This window comes from Tetrahymena thermophila, assembly GCF_000189635.1.
Source record: "Tetrahymena thermophila SB210 genomic scaffold scf_8254593, whole genome shotgun sequence".
In the NCBI taxonomy this organism is placed as follows: domain Eukaryota; phylum Ciliophora; class Oligohymenophorea; order Hymenostomatida; family Tetrahymenidae; genus Tetrahymena; species Tetrahymena thermophila.
This window is the reverse complement of record NW_002476364.1, coordinates 405,068-426,431: the sequence shown is the minus strand read 5'-3', so window position 1 is coordinate 426,431 and position 21,364 is coordinate 405,068. Positions and strand designations below refer to the sequence as shown.

Below are 21,364 nucleotides of genomic sequence, written 5' to 3'. Positions count from 1 at the left end.
TGGGTCTAACTTGACAAAATTGATATAAGTAACAATCTTTGGAAAAGGATTGTGAGTAAGATAAGGTTATTTAGTGATCAATTTTGTTTGATTTTATAATTTGTTCAGAAATGTAGTGGGGCTAAGAAAAAATTAGGAGGAGGGAGATCTCTTTCTTCAATTTTTCTATTTTAGAGATCAATCTATTCTTATTATTATTTAATCATTTTGAGAGTATGTTTTTCTCTAAGCTTAAGGATACTAATTTCCTCTTTATGATTGCGCTGCATTTACTCGAACATTTACATTAATTTTTCATTTTGATTTATCAACTTTTTTTTAAATTCTTCATCTTCTTTTTACTTATGATACAAATTTTAGTTAAAAAAAGGGGGATAATAGCCATAGACTTAATCATAAGGCAAATACCTAGGATCCCTTTAGTTCTAATATATTTTATTTAATTATCCCTCGCTCATTTGTATTCTTCTATCTCTTTATTTTTAGTAATCTGCTTGAAGCTAAGATTATTTCTAATAAGCATTTTAAAAGTTTCCTTAAATATCGTGATAGCTTTTTGGTGTTGTAAAATTAGACTTAGATGTTTTATGAGTAGGAACTTAATTCCCATTTTAAATACGAGGTAGAGATAAGTTTTAGTGACTTTTATGAGGCGAAACATTAAACCTGGTTAGTTGATCATATATTTATTGATCTACATTATTTTACTTTTTTGTTAATATCAAAGCTGATTTAGACTATGCTAATTCTTTTTTTTATGGCAACATTTCTTAATTATCTTCAAAATTTGATAAAATTCTAGCCTTAGAATACTTAGTTGAACCCATTTCTGTATTTGTTTTTGTTATCAGTTTATTAATCTCTCTTCCATTCCTCTCTTTCTGGTATTTATCATTGATTTATTAATTTTTATCTTCTACATCTCTGAATTTTTGCATCTTCTAGAAATAATTCTAAAGCTGATTGCCCTTCTTTTCATTTTATTCTTCTTAATAATTATATCTATCGAAATCAGTATATCTTTTTAGTTTATATTCTTCCATTTTTATTGATTTATTTTATATTTTTTCCAAATCTTATATCTTTAGAAAAATTAATTTACTAATTAAATAAATCACTGATTGATTCTTTAATTTATTAAAAAATAATTGATTACTGCTTATAATTTATCTTTCTCTCTAACTAATAAAGAGTAAAGTCTATAAATATTATAAATAAACTAAGTTTATTTTATCTTATTTTTATCATAGTAAAGTAGAGTAACCAGAATTGTTTTAAATTTCATTTTATTTCAAATACTAAAAAACATAGGCTTTTAAAGTATTAAAATAATTGTTTTTTTCATGGAATTATTCATAAATATAAAACAAATTGAATATAAATAAGAAATCAGCAAAATATTAGTACAGATTATGACTGAAATTAGCTTTCTAAATAATTAGAAATTTAAAATTTATTATATATATTTACAATTTAAGTTCGATTTAATTTATACGTTTTTAGCTTTTAACATTTAATAAAATAAAGACAGTAAGTAGAACGATTAATTTAAGTAAATTAAAATAGAGTCTAAACTAATAAAAATGTTAATTTATGCACATATATTCTAAATCTCAAATGCGTTTCAAATTAAATTTGATTTTTAACTTACTAAAAACAAATTAGCCTAATAGAATATTATTATAATATTGAAAAAGTAGTTCTAAGCTAATTAAATTTAATATTTTTTTTAGTGGTTAAAAATTAATTTAATCAGCTTACCAAATCCATAAATAACAATTAAATTATAAATCTTACGCAAATAAATTGTAATATCTATGGTTATTTTCTAAAATATCCTTTATTTTTATCAATAATTGCTAAAATTTTTCTTAATAATTTAAGTAAAGCTTATTCTATTTAATAGCAGCCAAAATCTAATACACTTACCAAATCCAAATAAAAATATTAAGCAAACAAATTGTAATTTCTATGATTTTTTTCTAAAATCAACTTCCTTTTTTCAAATTTTTTTCTCTTAAGCCAAATAAGTGTCTTAAATAATTTAACAAAGCATTAAAAATAATGAAAACTCAATTTATATAAATTTTAATACACTTGAACTAACAAATTAAATATTTAAACTATAATTTTCCTTTTTTAAACGCTATATTTGTATTGTTAAAGTATTTATTTCCAATAACTATAAACTTGTTATATTTTAAAAAAACTTAAAATTAAAGATTATTAAAGAATTAAAATTTTATCTTCATCTATAAATCGTTAATTTATGGTGTAGGATTTATAATTAAATTAACTAAGTAAGGTAGCAATCGATAATTTAATATAGTTAAATTTTAGAATATGTTTTAGGTATTTTAAAAAGTATGAGTATGTTGGTTGTTTGTTTTTAATTAAATAAAATAAATTTTTCGTTTACATAAGCTAAAAAATATAAACAATAATGATTTCACAAATTCATTTGCTTTATCATGTATGGCTTACTTTTGCTCTTTACTTAGTTTAAAAACATTTTAACTTTGAATAAATATTCTAATAATATTAAATATTAAAAAATTAACAATACAGGTATTCCTCTATCTAAGTTAAGCTGAAAGAAAAAATAATTTTTTCCAAAAAACTCGTCTGATTATTTAATTTTTTTATATTTTTGATTAATAAAAATCTGAATAATTTATTAAAAATAGTGGTATATGTTTTAATTAATGAATATTTACAGTTTTGCATTTTTCATGTTATGCTTTTAAGGATAGAGTTTGATTTTCTTAAATAAAAATCGGATAATGTATGATAAAGCCATTTAATTTCTTATTAACAATATTTATTAATAGAATTAATTTTATAATGGATTTATAAAATTTTGATTACATATTTTTTATAATAGCAAAAAAAAAGGAAATGATAAAATATGAATTAGTCTTTCATGAATTAAAAGATGTAAATAAATATTTATTATTTTAATTATTACTTAAATAGATTTTTTTTATGATGTAACAATTTCTATCTTCTCAGATTAAATCTAAACGTCTCAAAATCAATCTCCAGTAAATTCATTTTTATAAATAACCATGGTCTTTTTAACATTATTCAATTTAAATAATTAAATTATTATCCAGTCTTACCTTTATCCTTTTTTGTAATCAAATTATTAAATATTGCTTTCAATATTTATTTTATATTTATTACACATCTCATTTTATTTTAATAATACATTTTTTTTTCTTCTTTATTTTTTCCTTCTAAATTATATTTTCATTAATGTAAAAAAGTTATAAATAGATTGGTGATGAGGATTAGCTTTGTTTTCTGCATTAACAAAGTTTACTTTAATCTGATAATTGGAGCTTGATCTTAGGTAAAAACAATTTATTTATTTACTTTTGATTATACTTGAAATTTTAAAATTAATTCTATTTATTTTTTTAGGTTTTAATTTGATTTCTTTTTTTTAATTAGATTTTGTGTATTAGATAATTTAATTCATTGATTATTAAAATATTATCTTTATCACTTTATTCACTTATTAGCTTTTAATAATTTTATTTTCTTTAATATTATAAAAGTGATAACAAAATCAGTGATTCAATAACAATAAACTTAGGTTCTACTTTAGCAAAGTTCGTTAATTTGTAAAAATTAAAACTTATTCTCTAGTAAAAATAATTCATTTTTTTATATTATGATATTATTTAATATAAATTAACTTAAAATATTAAAAAAATATATTTTCTTTTTGATTTATATTATGAATATTTCTTAATTAATTAAACAGATATTTATTTTTTAACTCTTGTTTGATAATTAATGTCATATTTTTATTTCATTTTAAATATTTGTATTTTCTGTAATATTTAAAAAGTGATAATTCTATTGGTGATGAAGGTACTTTAGGTTTAAGTTCTGGTTTTGAATCCTGCACTAATTTCACTAATTTGGCTCTAAATCTCTCAAGTCTTTTAGCTATGAATTCTTAATAATAAATTATTTATTTTTAATAATTTTATTCTTTAATTTTAATATTAATTTAAATATAAAACTTTATTGATTAGCTTTAATTTCTCTTATTACTCATTTTTTAATTTTCACTATTTATATTTTCTTATATTTTAACAAGATAAAAAATGATTAGCGATGAGTGTTCATCAAGTTTAGGTTTTTCTTTAGAATTGCCTTAATCTTAAAAGTATGACTCTAATTCCCAAGTAAAAAAATTTATTTGTTTTATATTTTGTTAATTTTTATTATAATCATTAATTAAAGACAATAAATTCTCTTTTTTTACTTTTAAATTGATTTATTTGTTTTTTAATTAATTTTTAAAAATTTATTATAATTCTATTTTGGTTATTATTATTTTAAATGCTTTTTCATTCTTTTTGCTGCTAATAATTAAATTTATTTTATATTTAAAAGCTTAAATAAAATCAGTTCGTAGGGTGCATAAGACTTAATTTTTCACTTATCAAGATACATAAATCTCTAAAAATAAATAATAATTCCTTTTTATTTTTATAGATATTAATTTCAATATCCCAGCTTTATTATCTCTATATAAAATTATAAAAACATATTTTCAAAATAATAAATACTCCTTTTTTAATATTAATTTTGTATGAAAGATAAATTAATAAAAGTTTTTCAAATTAAATAATTCCTTTATTTAAGATTTAATTAAAAACAAAACAACAAAATGTTATATTATTTTATACGCTTAAAATCTGTCTTTATCATCACATAATTTAATCATTCCTTCCTTCTCTATCAAATATTAAATTTATTTTCATACTTCAAATTTTTGATTCTCTTATTGTATTATTTTTAGAGAAATATTAAATATTTTTACTCAATAGTAATATTTTTCTTATTTTTTTATACTATATTTCATTTCAAATTATAAACTTTTTTATCTTCATTAGTATTATTTTAGTAATACAAAAAAATACTAAACTTTGACCTTTATTATTTTTTAACTTGCTTAATTGCTTATTTATCTAACTAATATCTTATCCATTTATCTATTTGCATATTTATTTATCTATTTATCTATATGTCTATCAAAATTTCATTAAAGTATTTGGAAATTTAGTGGAAAAGTTAAATTTTTTTTGTATTTTTAATACATTTCATGTTCTTTTTAACCGCTTTTTGGAAATTTTTAATTCAATCTTTTAGTATTAATATCTAGAGAGAAATATTCTTTTTTTTATTTTAATATTAAAAATCTATATCCTCTGAATAAGCTCTTCATTTATTTAGGATATATTACCAATTCTTACATTTATATTCATGCTTCCTTATTTTATTTTGCAACTATCTTAATATTTTTTTAACCTTTTTTCTACCATTTGCTTTTTATCTCCCTCTCAATCATATTGATGAATAAGAAGTAGTTTTTTACTACTTTTATTATATTATTCCTTATTCTTAGCCTAAAATGTTGCTCTAATATAATTAGTTTTATTAGGTGCTATGATTAAGAGCCATCTTAATAGTCTTCTTATTATTATATATGCAAATTTTTCATATTTTAGTAAAGATATTCAAAAAAAAGTAGAAATAAATTTAATGATGGTTTAAAAAAGATAAGATATAAAAACTTACTTTCAAAATTAGAAGAAAAATAAAATAAAAAATTCTAATTGCTCCTTTCAATAAAATAAAATATTTTGTAAGTTAAACTCTGTTAATCCTTTTTGTTTTTTTTGTAATTTATCTCTCTTTTATATCTTACCAATATATAAGTTCAATAGCTATCTAAATAGGCTTATTTAATACTAAAAAAAGTATAATATGAAAATAACTTATTTTTGACTTATTTATGATAATTCTATGTAATTTAACATAAAATATTTTTAAAATATTTAAGATGACTATTTCTAACAGTTTTACTTACAACTATTACAATTATTTCTCTATTTTACTCTTAATTTATCTAATTTAAATAAATTTATATTTGTTCAATTTTTATCATTAATTTATAAAAAAATAAAAACAAAATTTTCAGGAAATGAAAAAGAAACTAAAAATCTAATTTTTGATTTTTTTATTAATTTTTCTTTTAATTGAAATTAATTATGCAAAAATTATTTAAAATTGTGGATTAGCAATACTAGTGGATACAGCAACACCTAATACAATTCCTGCTTGTTAAGAATGTTAAAGAGGATATGTAGTAAATTATGATTTTTAATCATGCATTCTAGCTAGTGAATTACCTATGCCTTTATACTCTTATTGCAAAAGACTAGATAGAAATGGAGAATGTGATGAAGCTCTTTCTACTCTTTAAATAGATTAAAATCAACTCATCATTAAAGAAGATCCTTCTTTATTTGATCCAAGATGCGCTAAAGTAGATACTGTTAATTTAATATGTATTTCGCCAAGATTTCCTTATACACTAGATATTTCAAGAAATTATATTAGTCATTAACTAGACTCATATTGTAAAATATATAATGATGTTTGTGTATAAAATTACGAAACATTCTATATTACTATTTTAAATAAGAACTATTTCAAGCTATATAATTTTATTAATCCAAATTAAATCGACCCAAGCGCTATTTATGACTAATAAATAAAATGTTTAAAGCCTTTTGTATACTAATCTATTGGATGCCTACCTTCTAATTTTAATTGCAATTAGCATGATAGTAAAACATGCCTTTGCGAAGCAACTTAAGCTGTGGATTCTACTGGTTCTACTTGCTCTGATTAATTTTAAAACTGTTAAATGTATGGATCAATTGGCTAATTATAATATTGTATGGCTTGCAAGAGTGGGTTTTATTTAAATTAAAATATATGTGTACCTATTACACTAAGTAACGCTCCAACATGCGACTCAGGGTATTAGCTTGATTAAAATGGTCTAAATTTTCTTTAAACCTTTTTAATTAATATAAACCCTTCAATAAGTCAAGATATGTCTGACCCTACATTCCTAATTATGTTAAAGTATTCTATTGACTTTTTTAAGGATCCAAAATATTAGCAGTTTAAAGGTAGTACTCCAAATTTTACTTTTAAGTGTGAATAAGCTCCTTCTACTCTCGTTAGCGGATGCATTCAATCAATATCCAATATATGTATTAAGTGTTAAAGTAGTGAAATATATTATATTTAATAATTAACTTCTTCACCTATTTTAAATCTTAAATACTAAGCCTTTTGTGACTTAGATATTAAATTAAGTAACTGCAAAGTAATATCAAATAACTAGTGTATAGTTTGTAAAGAACAATTTATGATGAATCAGTAAAAAGAATGTGTTTAAGGAACAATAAATAACTGTATATCTTATGATGGTAATGGAAATTGTTTATTTTGTGTGATAGATTATATTGTAATTAATAATAGTTGCGTTTAGATGTGTGATTAAGGTTATGTATTTACTAGTCTTTAGGGGAATATTATATGCATGCCCATTAGTTAAAATTAAGCAAACTTTTGCTTAATTGACAATAAAGATTAAGGATGTTTATAATGCACATAAGGTATTTATTATTTCCCTTTACTTTTAAAATATATTAGAAATAATTTTTTTTTTTCTTGAAAAATATGAAAAAGGTTATTTTCTTTATTAAAGTAGTTGTTAAAGTAGTTTGTTTCAAAATTATTGCGCAATTTTTGACAGCAAAAAGCAAGAATGCACATTATGTCAACCAAATTATAAGTTATTTAACAAATTATGTTATGGGTCACTGCAGTAAATATAAGGCCTAACATTTGGAAATCAAGGGTTAAGTATAGATTATTACACAAATAATTAAGCAGGTATAAATTAATTTTTAAAGTTTATTATTTTATTACTCATTTTTAGAATGACATTTATTTAATATTAATTTGATTATGATTTTAAGAAGAATTTTTATTATTTTAGATTGTTTAAAATATAAATTCATTCTTTTTAACAAAAAGTGTAAAATGTTTGTTAATCAGCAGCTTCTGACAAACTATTATGCTCATATGAAAATTAAAAGGGTAGCTATTTAGATTACGATTTTAATTAATAATCATGCATAGTATCAAATAGTTTAACTTGTTAAAAATGCTATAAATCTTATTGCTTAGATAAAATATTTGAATGCTAACCAGGTTATGGTTGGAGTTTTGCACAATAAAAGTGTTTAATCAAATGTCAGAACGGAATGCTCATCAGTTTTTTTAATTGCAATAACAATTAAGTATGTGATAATTTAGTTTAATGTGTGAATTGTTCTTTAGTTTCTAACATTAGTAGTTGCTCTCAAAGTAAATGCTCAAGTGAATAATATTATTCAATTTAATAAAATTAATGTTTCTTTTATTGTGGAAATTATTAGATTGCTTTGGATCAAAAAAGTTGTTTATCTACGAATCTTTGCTTAGATGGGTTATAATGGAGTGATTCAGATAAAAAATGTAAATGCAAATAGCAGATTATTAACTATGATTATGACATAAGTCAATGCGATAACTGCAGCTTAGTTACAGTTCCTTCTTCTTGCTCTAATAGCTGCACTATTTAATAATTTTTTTCTAATTAGCTAATGAGATGCATGGAATATTGTGGAAATGGATAAATTGCAAATTTTAAAATAAATTGCCCAAAATCTAATATTTGCATAGATGGATATTAATGGAATGCTTAAAATAATTAATGTTAGAAATAGTGTATTAGTAATACATCACCTGACACATATGTACAAATTTGTAAAAATTGTAGTTTGGTTACAGATATAAAATATTGTTCAAATAGATGTAATAATTCATAGAAGACTTTTTATTAATAAGATAAAGATTAATGTATGTATTATTGTGGTAATGGAGTAATTTCATCCTAAATGGATTGCGCAAATTCTATTATTTGTATAAATGGATATGATTGGGATGAATCTTAGAAATAATGCAAACAATAAAAGTAGTAGTAAAATGATTATGGACCATCAAATACATCAAATACTGCTGACTGGAGTTTTTCAATGACAAACATTATTGTAACGATAATTGTTTCTTTGATAGTTGTTGTTTTTTCATTATGGGTTGTAAAAAAGTTGAGAGAAATACCTTTGATTATGAAAGATATAAAGAAACAATAAGAAGAAAATAATGAAATACTGAAAAATAAATTTGAAAATTAATAATTAGAAATAGAAAAATTAACTAAAATAATAAATACTTATTAATATGCGTCAATAAATTAAAATGAAATTGAAGTTGATATTAATCTGAATAATTAAGTTTAGGATTTAGAAGAATAGAATTCAAATGAGAGGACAGACCATTAAAATTATTATGAAAATGGCAATTAATAGCAAGAAGGCTATTAATTTTAATCAACTCCTATCTTAGAGAACTAAAAATTCTAGTGATTAAAAATTATATCATTTAGCTAACAAAATATTTTTATATAGTAAAGTTTATTTGTGTAAATTTATTTGTTATAATTATATTTTTATTTAAACATTTATTTTTTTTCATTTACTTATCATAATAAAGAGGGTACAATATCCCATTTCTTTTTTTAGGCATTTTCAAAACTTAAAAAAAAGAATTTGAATGAATATAATTTTTTTACAAAATTTAAAAACAGGAACCTCCCTTTTAAAATTAACCTCTTAATTTTTATTTTTAATCAATTTAATAATTTTATATTTTTATTTATTATTCGTTCAGTATTAAATAGCTAGGTTTGTAAAAAATATGTGGCATTTAAGTATCATAAAATTAAAGTTTACCTATTTTTTTTAATATTAATTATCATTCTTATTAGTTAGTGGTAATAAATATATCCATAAATATGTAAGAAACCAAATAATTAATATTGAAAAATATTGATATTTTATCGATAATAGCAAAATGCGGCTAGTAAAATTTGATTAAGAGTCTCAATTTTTAATCATAATAACTCTTATTAATTTAGATTAAGATAATTTTGTATTAATTTATACAAACCTCATAAAATGTTCTTCTAGAACCAAAAATCGAATATTTTCCATTCATGCACGTAAGTATAAAAATATGAAAAGTATTAAATATAGGCACAGCTCCTAAAATAATGAAGGAAGTAATTTAAAACAAGTTTAATTTTTATTAATTAATTTTACATTTGTAATACCTTAAGCACTTAAGATTTAGCAAGATTATTTATCAAAATTTATTATAATTCTCTTTTTATATTTTACTTATTAAAGAAGAAAGCATATTTTTTATTTGGATAAAAAAAATAATTAAATTTATTAATTATAAATCCTAAAAAAAAAATGTAATTTTTAATAGGAATATTTTTTCTTCTTTTAATTAAAGTCAAGTCAGCTTGTAATTAATAATTGAGCAATTATGATCTAACTCTAGGCTTAATTAAATGTGAAAATTGTGGAATAGTTTAGGATATCATTTATTGCTCAAAAAATTGCTAAGCAAATCAGTATTTTTCATAATTATTAGGATGTGTCAATTATTGTGGAGAAGGAATAATTGATGGTGGTTAGGGTTGCAATTTTTCAAAAAGATGTATTGATGGATATTAATGGAGTATTCCAGATTAAAAATGCATTTAATATTAAACATGTACTTAAAAAATTATTGATTAAAACCTATAAATTTATCAATGCTAATCTTGTGGTTTGGTTTCAGATGTTTAAAACTGTATATATAAATGCTCAAGTTCTTAATACTATTCAAGCCTATAATTGACTTGCCAAGAGTATTGTACAGATGGAATAATTGCACCGGATTAAATTTCATGTAAAGATTCACAACGAATTAAATGTATTGATGGATATACATTAAATTCATAAAATAAATGTGAAAAATAAACTTGTTCAACTAAAATTCCTACTTCTGATACATTTTCAGCAATTTTATTTTAATGTTAAAATTGTAGCATCATCACTACTTTAAATTAATTTTAAGTAAATAAGATGGTATGCTCGAATAAATGTTTACCTGGTACAGAACTATATTATTTTAATGAGTAGATATCATTATGCATGGTATATTGTGGCAATGGAATTATTGCAATAAACAAAAATAGTTGTTCTTCATCAAATTAATGTATAAATGGAACATAATGGAGCGATTCAGAAAAAAAATGCAAAATATAATAAGCTTTTTGTTCGGTTCCTGATATATATGTGCAGCTATGCCCGAATTGTAGTTTGGTAACAAATCCTACTGATTGCTAAAATAGTTGCTAAGTTTAACAATATTATGATTATAAATCATAAAAATGCATGTTCTATTGTTTTAAAGGAGTAATTGCATAAGACTAAGCAAGTTGTTAATCATCTAATTTATGTATTGATGGTTTTACAAGTTCAGATTAAGGTAAGTGTGATCCTATTAAAAAAGATGAAAATAATAACTAAGGTGGTTAAGCTAACCCAAATAATAACTAAGGTGGTTAAGTGAACCCAAATAATAACTAAGGTGGTTAAGTGAACCCAAAAAATAACTAAGATGGTTAAGTGAACTCAAATAATAATTAAAGTACTTCAAAATATGAATAAAATTCATTGATTGTAAATATTATGATATCTTTAATTGCAGTTTTGATAATTATTATTTTAGCAGCTTCTTTTTTTGTGTTAAGAAAATTTAAGACATTTTAAAAAGTGTACGAAACAATAAATAATCTTGAATCAAGATAAAAAATACATATTGATAAAATTAACAATTAATAGTTAGAAATAGATTCATTAAAAATTACTATAAATACAAATAATTAACTGCAAAATAATTAATTTGAAATCTATCTCAACTAAAATGGAGAAGATTAAGCTTTGCAAGGAGAAAATGACAGTTAGAAAACATTAAAATAATTAGAAAATGATATAATTTTACAGTAATAGTATTCCAAGTAGAATTATTAAGAAAATCCTCTGCTTTAGGAATAGGTAAATTAATAAAATACATAATTTAAATATGATTCATAAACTGGTGTTTTTGCTTGATATTTTCCATAAGAGATACCAGATAGAATAAGTAAAATTATGAAAATACATAGATTATTTCCAATTTAAAATACATAATATATCAAATATAATCATGTAATAATATTAAGAATATAGTTAATTAAGATAAATTTTAATTTTTTATTAATGTAAAATTGTTTATTAAGAACTTATTTTTTATGGAAAGTTTTTTTAGAGGATTTTAATTGAACGAAAAAAATTTATCCTAATTATTTATTTGATACATACATAGATAGTTTTATTTGTAAATAATTATCAAACAAAAAATATACATTATTTGCTCAAAATCATATCTAATCAATGAATTTTTTTATTCAAATGAGTTCGCGTTATCAATATCTATTATATTCTACTCTAAATATTGCTCCCCTTGTTAATTATCTCCCAAATGTAATTTCTTCTTTGTCTATTTAGTATGTAAAAAACTCAAAATACAAATTTTTCTTTTTAACATACATATAAAAATTCATGTAATTTTGAAAATATTCGACCTAAATAAAATTAGAAACAAACACTTTTTTAATGGCAAAATAAATGTTCAAATATATATATAATCTGCAACATCTTTACTAAATGTATGAACTATACTTGATTTTTTTATTTAATGAAAGGGAATAATAAATTTATTTGTTATGTTTGAAATAATTAAAATAGTAACAAAATTATTTGATATCATTCTTTATAATTATAAACTCTTTTATATTTAGACTATATTTTATCATATTTATATAATAAAATCCTCTTTTTATTAAGCAGTTATCTATAAGTTAATCTATTTATTTTATTATTTTAATCATGTTAACATCTTTCAAAAATTTTACTTTTTATGAGCTTGTTGATAATTTTGATTTTTTTAATCCTATATCATCAGATTAGTATTTATATTATCCTTTCATTTTTCGCATTTTAAATTAAAGATATATCTTAAGTCTACTTTTATATTCTTTATTTTCTTTTATGTTGTGCTAAAATAAATTTTTTTCAAAATGTTACTTATATTTCTTTCATATCATTTAAATACATTATTAATCTATAATTTATTAGTCTTTAATTTTTCATTTTTAGATTTATTTTGAACAATCCTCTTTTACATATCACTAACTTTGTTGATCAAAATTAAAAACATGAATTATGGAATAAAAAAACCAATTAGAAGAATAAATAATAAAACTCTGTTAGCAACAGCTATAAATTAGATAAGGAAAAATAATTTTCTTAAATCTTATGCTTTAGTATAGTATAATATAATATTAATATTAAAATATAAATTCACTTTATAATAAGGAATCAATCACATTTTAACTTTTAACCCATTTTTATAAATTATGGATATGTTTTTTTTAATGAAGGATTTAAAAAAACATATAAACTTAAATTCAAAGTAGTCACTTGATATTTTAAAAAGAATTATTTTTTATTAATAATATTAAATTAATATTGGCTATTAGAATTAGTTTAGGAATATCCATCCACTTTGAAACATTATCGCAAATTAACAAATTAAGTTTTACCTATTTTTTTAAAATATCCACAAAGATGTAAAGCAAAAGCTAAATAATTAATATTTAGAGATATCAATATTTTTTATAATATCAAAATGCAAATAGTAAAAATAAGATTAAGAGTTTAAATTTTTAAACATTAATATATTTTTGTATTATGTGCTTAAGTGTAAAAATATGAAAACAATTAAAGATAGAAGAAATTCTTAAATTGAATAAATATAAATAAATTAAAACAATTTTAAGTCTTATTATTTTATTTTAATATTTGTAATAAGTTAAATACTTAAGAATAAAATTTAGCAAGTATTACTTATCAAAATATATGATATTTCTCTTTTTTACCTTATTTATTAAAGAAAAACAGCAGATAGATTCATTATTTAGATAAAAAAAATAATTAATTTTATTAACTATAGATCCTAAAAAAATGTACTATTAAATAGGAATATTTTTTCTTCTTTTAATTAAAATCAAGTCAGTTTGTGATCAATAATTGAGCAATGATGATCTAAATATAGGCTTAATTCAATGTGAAAATTGTGGAATAGTTTAGGATATCAAGTATTGCTCATAACCTTGCTTAATTTCTACAGATATTTTTTATTTTTCATAAAAATATTAATGCGTCAAATATTGTGGAAATGGAAAAATAGCTTTTAATGATTGTAATAATACAAATTAATGTATAGATGGATATTAGTGGAATATTCCAGATTAAAAATGCATTTAATTTTAAACTTGTGCTTAAAAAATGGTTGATTAAAATCTATAACTTTATCAATGCTAGTCTTGTTATTTGGTTTCAGATGTTTAATACTGCTCTCAAATTTGTAAAAGTACTTAATACTTTTCAAATCAAAAAAAATTATGCTATGATTATTGTACAGATGGAAAAATTGCATCGTATTTCGGTGTATGCCAAGATTCACAGCTATGTATCGATGGATATTAATTGAATTCATAGAAAAAATGTGAGAAATTTATTTGCTAAACTAAAATTCCTACTTCTGATTCATTTTCAGCATATTTTTATTAATGTCCAGATTGTAGCATCACTATTTAAAATAATTGCTTGAATCCATGTTTACCTGGTTCAGAAATATATATTTTTTACTCAAAATAATCATTATGTATGATATATTGTGGTAATGGAATTATTGCAATAAGTAAATAAGGTTGTCTTTCATCAACATTATGTATGGATGGAACATAATGGAGTGATTCAGAATAAAAATGCAAAATATAATAAGGTATATGTCCGATCACTGATAATTATGTGCAATTATGCCCAAATTGTAGTTTGGTAACAAATTTAATTTATTGCTATAAAGGTTGCTAAGGTTAACAATATTATGATTATAAATCATAAAAATGCATGTTCTATTGTTCTTAAGGAGTAATTGCATAAGACTAAGCAAGTTGTTAATCATCTAATTTATGTATTGATGGTTTTACAAGTTCTGGTTAAGGTAAGTGTGATCCTATTAAAAAAGATGAAAATAATAACTAAGGTGGTTAAGCTAACCCAAATAATAACTAAGGTGGTTAAGTGAACCCAAATAATAACTAAGATGGTTAAGTGAACTCAAATAATAATTAAAGTACTTCAAAATATGAATAAAATTCATTGATTGTAAATATTATGATATCATTAATTGCAGTTTTGATAATTATTATTTTAGTAGCTTCTTTTTTTGTGTTAAAAAAATTTAAGACATTTTAAAAAGTGCATGAAACTATAAATGATCTTAAATCAACACTTAAAATATATATTGATAAAATTAACAATTAATAGTTAGAAATAGATTAATTAAGAATTAATAGAAATACAAATAATTAGCTGCAAAATAATTAATTTGAAATCTATCTCAACTAAAATGGAGAAGATTAAGCTTTGCAAGGAGAAAATGACAGTTAGAAAACATTAAAATAATTAGAAAATGATATAATTTTACAGTAATAGTATTCCAAGTAGAATTATTAAGAAAATCCTCTCCTTTAGGAATAGGTAAATTAATAAAATACATAATTTAAATATGATTCAGAAACTGGTGTTTTTGCTTGATATTTTCCATAAGAGATACCAGACAGAATAAGTAAAATTATGAAAATACTAAGATTATTTTCAATTTAAAATACATAATATATCAAATATTATCATGTAATAATATTAAGAATATAGTTAATTAAGATAAATTTTAATTTTTTATAATGTAAAATTATTTATTAAGAACTTATTTTTTATGGAAAGTTTTTTTAGAGGATTTTAATTGAACAAAAAAAATTTATTCTAATTATTTATTTGATACATACATAGATAGTTTTGTTTGTAAATAATTATCAAACAAAAAATTTACATTATTTAATTATAAAACCTCATATATGAAATATAAATTATACCTATGATTGCCTCATTTTATATCCATGAAATTATCTTAAAAGTTAAGGATTATTTTTAAAATAATAATCATTTGAAATATCACAAATTTTGGTATGATGGTTGATGATGTTTCAAAAGGAACAGATATATAATATAAAATTAATTCTAACAGTTAAATTCGCTTTATTAAAAGGAATCGCAGGTTACCTTTAACCTATTATTAAAAATAATGGATAAGGATATTTAATTTATTCATAATTACTTAAACTCAAATCAATCATTTGATATTTTTAAAGAATTATTTTACTAACAGTAGTAAAATATGATTGCCTATTAAATTTAGCTTAAGATTGATTATCTATCCATTTTGAGAAATTAATTATCACTAATTAAGTTTTACCTATTTTTTAAATTTTGAATATCTTTTTGATGAATGGTAATAAATTTATTCATAAAGATGTAAAGTAAAAGAAAAATAATTAATGTTAAAAGTATTGATTTTTTAGCAATAATAACAATATGAGACTAGCAAAATTAGATTAAGAGTCTCAAGTTTTAAACATAATTATCCTTTAGCATAATAAGGATTAAGATATTTTTGTATTAATTTATAGAAACCTCATATCCTCTACTATAACCAAAAAGGAATATTCCATTCATGATATTAAGTGTACAAATATAAAAACTATTAAAGATAGGTAATGCTTCTAAATTTAATAAATATAATTAATTTAAAACAAGCTTTAATATTTTTACTTAATTTTAACTTTTGTAATAACTTAAGTACTTAAGAGAAAAATTTAGCAAGTAATACTTATCAAAATATATGATATTTCTCTTTTTTATTTTACTTATTAAAAAAGGCAACAGATTTTCTATTTTTCTAAAAATAATAATTAAAAAAAAAATAACTAAATTTATTAATTAAAAATCATAAAAAAAATGTTCTTTTTAATAGGTATTTTTTTTCTTATTTTGATTAAAATCAAATCATCTTGCGATATGTAATTGAGCAATAATGATCAAAGTCTGGGTTTAACTCAATGTTAAAATTGTTTAATAGTTTCAGATAACATATATTGCTCATAATCTTGCCCAACTGGAGCTGCTTTTAATTTTTTGTTTTATTATTCATAAAATTAATGTTTTTAATATTGTGGAAATGGAATAATTTCTTAAATTGGTTAATGCAATTAAAATACATGTATTGATGGATATTAATGGAGTATTCCAGGTAAAAAATGCATTAAAAAATAAACTTGTGTTTAAAGCATGATTGATTAAAGCCTATAAATTTATCAATGCTAATTTTGTTTTTTAGTTTCAGATGTCTAAAACTGTACATATGGTTGCTCAAGTTCTTAATACTATTCAATGCAAAATGGAGCATGCTATGAGTACTGTACAGATGGAAAAATTTCAAAAAGATATTCTGATTGCGGTTTAGATAATGTATCATGTATAGATGGATATCAATTGAATTCATAGAATAAATGTGAGAAAATTATTTGCTCTGCTAAAATTTCTACTGCTGATACTTTTTCAGCATTTTAATAGCAATGTCTAAATTGTAGCATCGCTTTTAATTAGAAAGATTGCTCGAATCCATGTTTACCTGGTACAGAATTATAATATTATAACTCGCAGCTAAGATCATGTATGGTATATTGTGGTAATGGAATTATTGCATATGATAAAAATACTTGTTCTTCATCCAATATATGTATAAATGGAGCACAATGGAGCGATTAAGAAAAATAATGCAAAAATTAATAAATTAAATGTTCTAGCTCTTCACCTGATAATTATTTGTAGTAATGCTCAAATTGTAGTTTGGTAACAAATATCAATTATTGCTAAAACAGTTGCTAAAGCTAACAATATTATGATTATAAATAATAAAAATGCATGATATATTGTTTAAAAGGAGTTATTGCATAAGATTAAGTAAGTTGCTAATCATCTAATCTTTGCATTGATGGTTTTAAAAGTTCTGGTTAAGGTAAGTGTGATCCTATTAGTAGCTAAGATGGTTAAGTTAACTCAAATGATAATTAAAGCAATTCAAAATATGAATAAAATTTATTGATTATAAATATTATGATATCATTATTTGCATTTTTGATAATTATTATTTTAGCAGCCTGTTTTATTGCATTAAGAAAATTTAAAGCCTTTTTAAAAAATAGTGACAAAAATAATTAAAAAATATATGAAATAATAAATAATCTTGAATCAACACAAAAAATACATATTGATAATATTAAAAATTAATAGTTAGAAATAGATTCATTAAAAATTATAAGAAATACAAATAATTAACTGCATAATAATTAAATTGAAATCGACTTCAATTAAAATAGTCAAGAAGATTTAGCTTTGCAAGATTAAAATGACAGTTAGAAAACAATTAAATAACTTCAAAGTAATTTTATTTTACAGTAATAAAATTCTAAATAGAATTATTAGGAAAATCCACTAATATAGGTTTAAGTAAGTTAATAAAAAGACACAGATTAACTATGATTAATAAACTGATCTTTTTGTTTGATATTTTCCATAAGAGATCTTAAAATAAGTAGAACTAATTATAATACATAATATGTTAAATATTATCATATATTAAGAATATTGTTAATTGATTAAGATATATTTTCATTTTTTGTAATATAAAATTGTATATTAAGAACTTAATTTTAATGGAAAGCTTTTTTAGAGGGTCTTAATTAATAAAAAAATATTATTTTAAACATTTTTGATACTTTTATACTTTTAGATAGATTACATTTTATATAATTTAATTATAAAACCCTCTTTTTATTAAGAAGTTTTATGTAATCTATTTATTTTATTTATTTTGTAAACATATTTCAAATATTTAGCTTTTTATAAATTTGTTAATAATATTTATTTTTTAAATTTTATCTCACCAGATTAGTATTTATTTATACTACTCTTTCATCCTTGTCTTTTAAATTAAACATATTTATTAAGTATACTTTCTATACTCTTTATTTTCTTTTATGTTGTGCCTATAATATATTTTTTTAATTATAATATCTATATTTAAAATATCACAAATTATGATATCATGGTTGGTGACGTTTCAAATGCAGTAATAGCTATATAATATAATATTAATACTAACAGTTAAATTCGCTTTATTATAAGGAATTACAGGTTAACTTTAACCAATTTTAATAAATTATGGATTTTCTTTTTTTAATGAAGGATATTTAACTTTTTCAAAGCAATTATTTGATATTAAAAAAAAATATGTTTACTCATTGTAATAAAATATGATTGCCTATTAAAATTAAATTATGAGTATCTATACATTTTGAGAAATTAATTATCACAAATTAAGTTTTACCTATTTTTTTTATTTTGAATATCTTTTTGATGAATGGTAATAAATTTATTCATAAAGATGTAAAGTAAAAGGATAATTAATATTAAAGATATTGATATTTTACCAAAATAACAAAATGCGACTAGTAAAATTAGATTAAGAGTCTCTATTTTTAACCATAATTATTCTTAAGCGTAATAAAGATTAAGATATTTTTAAATCAATTTATTTATACAAACCTCATATCTTCTGCTAGATCTAAAATGGAATATTCCATACAAGTAATTGAGTATACAAGAATGAAACTATTAAAGATAAGCAAAGCTTCTAAATTGAATAAATATAAGTAATATAAAACATACTTTAATGATTTTACTATTTTAACATTTGTAAAAACTTAAGTACTTAAGAGAAAAATTTAGTAAGTATTACTTATCAAAATATATGATAATTCTCTTTTTTATTTTACTAATTAATCAAAAAATACAGCATAGAATGTTTTCTATTTAGCTAAAAAAAATAATTAAAAAATAATAATTAAATTTATTAATTAAAAAATCCTAAAAAAATGTACTTTTTAATAGGAATTTCTTTTATTCTTTTAATTAAAATCAAATTAGCTTGCGATCAATAATTGGACAGTAATGATCAAAGTCTAGGTTTAACTCAATGTTAAAATTGTATTATAGTTTCAGATAACACGTATTGCTAAAAACTTTCCCAAATTCAACCAGGACAAAATACTTTGACTTATTATTCATAATATTAATAAAATTAAGGTTTTTAATATTGTCATAATGGAATAATTTCTAATTTTGCTTCATGCAATTAAAATACCTGTATTGATGGATATTAATGGAGTATTCTAGATTAAAAATGCATTTAAAAATAAGTTTGTGTTTAGAAAATTATTGATTAAAACCTATAAATTTATCAATGCTAATTTTGTAATTTAGTTTTAGATGTGTCCTACTGTAATTATAATAGTTGCTCAAGTTCCTAATACTATTCAATAAAAAATGGATCATGCTATGAGTATTGTACAGATGGAAAAATTGCACAAAGTTATTCATAATGCAATACATAGAATGTATAATGTATTGATGGATATCAATTAAATTCATAGAATTAATGTGAGAAAATTATTTGCTCTGCTAAAATTTCTACTTCTGATCATTTTTTAGCATTTTTATAGCAATGTCCAAATTGTAGTATTGCTTAAAGTAAGTATAATTGCTAGAATACCTGTTTACCTAGTTCAGAATTATAATATTATAATTTGCAGTAATAATAATGTATGGTATATTGTGGTAATGGAATTATCGCATTTGATAAAAAAAGTTGTCCTTCATCAAATTTATGTGTGGATAGAGCATAATGGAGCGATTAAGAAAAATAATGTAAAATAAGTGATAGTTAAAGCACTTCAACATAAATTTCTACATAATTATTGATTGTTATTATTGGGATATCATTATTTGCAGTTTTCATAATTATTATTTTAGCATCTTGTTTTGTTGCGTTAAGAAAATTTAAAGTATTTGACAAAAATTATTAAAAAATCTAAGAAATAATAAATAATCTTGAATCAACACAAAAAATAGATATTGATAAAATTAAAAATGAAATAGATTCATTAAAAATTATAAGAAATACTAATAATTAACTACTTAATAACTAAATTGAAATCGACTTCAATTAAAAAAGCCAAGAAGATTTCGCTTTACAAGAATAAAATGACAGTTAGAATACAATGAAATAACTTGAAAATAATTTAAATTTACAGTAATAATATTCTCAGTAGAATTATTAAGAAAATCCACTCATAAAGAATTAATTAAGTTAATAAAAAGACATAAAATAACTATGATTAATAAACTGTTGTTTTTGCTTGATATTTACAATAAGAGTTCTCAGAAAAAGTAAAACTAAGACTGTTATATGCTGAAAATGATCAGAATATTTTCAATTTATAATACATAAGATATCATTTATTATCAGATATATATTAAGTATATATATTTTTAATGAATTAAGATATATTTTTATTTTTTCTAATGTAAAATTATTTACTAAGAACTTACTTTTAATACAAAGCTTTTTTAGAGATTATTAATTAATGAAAAAAATTTTATTTTAAACAATTATATGTTACATACCATTAAAA

General features: G+C 20.8%; 8 protein-coding genes across 8 annotated transcripts; 6 read left to right on the top strand and 2 right to left on the bottom strand. All coding sequences in view use genetic code 6, as the record gives it.

Annotated features, from left to right (window-relative positions):
- Window positions 1–104: 104 nt before the first annotated feature.
- Window positions 105–1,043, bottom strand: TTHERM_00463610 (hypothetical protein; the record flags this gene model as incomplete). Its single annotated transcript, XM_001018858.1, has 1 exon — window positions 105–1,043. One exon carries the CDS (start codon window positions 1,041–1,043, stop codon window positions 105–107), a length of 939 nt encoding a protein of 312 aa, XP_001018858.1.
- Window positions 1,044–3,034: 1,991 nt separating this feature from the next.
- Window positions 3,035–3,484, bottom strand: TTHERM_000463609 (hypothetical protein; the record flags this gene model as incomplete). The annotated part of the gene is made up of 1 exon (XM_012798298.1): window positions 3,035–3,484. One exon carries the CDS (start codon window positions 3,482–3,484, stop codon window positions 3,035–3,037), a length of 450 nt encoding a protein of 149 aa, XP_012653752.1.
- A 2,508-nt stretch (window positions 3,485–5,992) lies between these two features.
- Window positions 5,993–7,337, top strand: TTHERM_00463590 (MFS transporter, putative; the record flags this gene model as incomplete). Its single annotated transcript, XM_001018856.2, has 2 exons — window positions 5,993–7,207; window positions 7,269–7,337. Exons 1-2 carry the CDS (start codon window positions 6,008–6,010, stop codon window positions 7,335–7,337), a joined length of 1,269 nt encoding a protein of 422 aa, XP_001018856.2. The 5' UTR covers window positions 5,993–6,007.
- Window positions 7,338–8,792: 1,455 nt separating this feature from the next.
- On the top strand, window positions 8,793–9,356 carry TTHERM_000463589 (transmembrane protein, putative; the record flags this gene model as incomplete). Its single annotated transcript, XM_012798297.1, has 1 exon — window positions 8,793–9,356. One exon carries the CDS (start codon window positions 8,793–8,795, stop codon window positions 9,354–9,356), a length of 564 nt encoding a protein of 187 aa, XP_012653751.1.
- Window positions 9,357–10,907: 1,551 nt separating this feature from the next.
- TTHERM_000463588 (transmembrane protein, putative) lies at window positions 10,908–11,939 on the top strand (the record flags this gene model as incomplete). The annotated part of the gene is made up of 1 exon (XM_012798296.1): window positions 10,908–11,939. One exon carries the CDS (start codon window positions 10,908–10,910, stop codon window positions 11,937–11,939), a length of 1,032 nt encoding a protein of 343 aa, XP_012653750.1.
- Window positions 11,940–13,892: 1,953 nt separating this feature from the next.
- Window positions 13,893–15,530, top strand: TTHERM_00463580 (transmembrane protein, putative; the record flags this gene model as incomplete). Its single annotated transcript, XM_001018855.1, has 1 exon — window positions 13,893–15,530. One exon carries the CDS (start codon window positions 13,893–13,895, stop codon window positions 15,528–15,530), a length of 1,638 nt encoding a protein of 545 aa, XP_001018855.1.
- A 1,689-nt stretch (window positions 15,531–17,219) lies between these two features.
- On the top strand, window positions 17,220–18,371 carry TTHERM_00463570 (transmembrane protein, putative; the record flags this gene model as incomplete). The annotated part of the gene is made up of 1 exon (XM_001018854.2): window positions 17,220–18,371. The coding sequence occupies one exon, from the start codon at window positions 17,220–17,222 to the stop codon at window positions 18,369–18,371; it is 1,152 nt and encodes a 383-aa protein (XP_001018854.2).
- Window positions 18,372–19,994: 1,623 nt separating this feature from the next.
- TTHERM_000463569 (transmembrane protein, putative) lies at window positions 19,995–20,651 on the top strand (the record flags this gene model as incomplete). Its single annotated transcript, XM_012798295.1, has 1 exon — window positions 19,995–20,651. The coding sequence occupies one exon, from the start codon at window positions 19,995–19,997 to the stop codon at window positions 20,649–20,651; it is 657 nt and encodes a 218-aa protein (XP_012653749.1).
- Window positions 20,652–21,364: the final 713 nt, after the last annotated feature.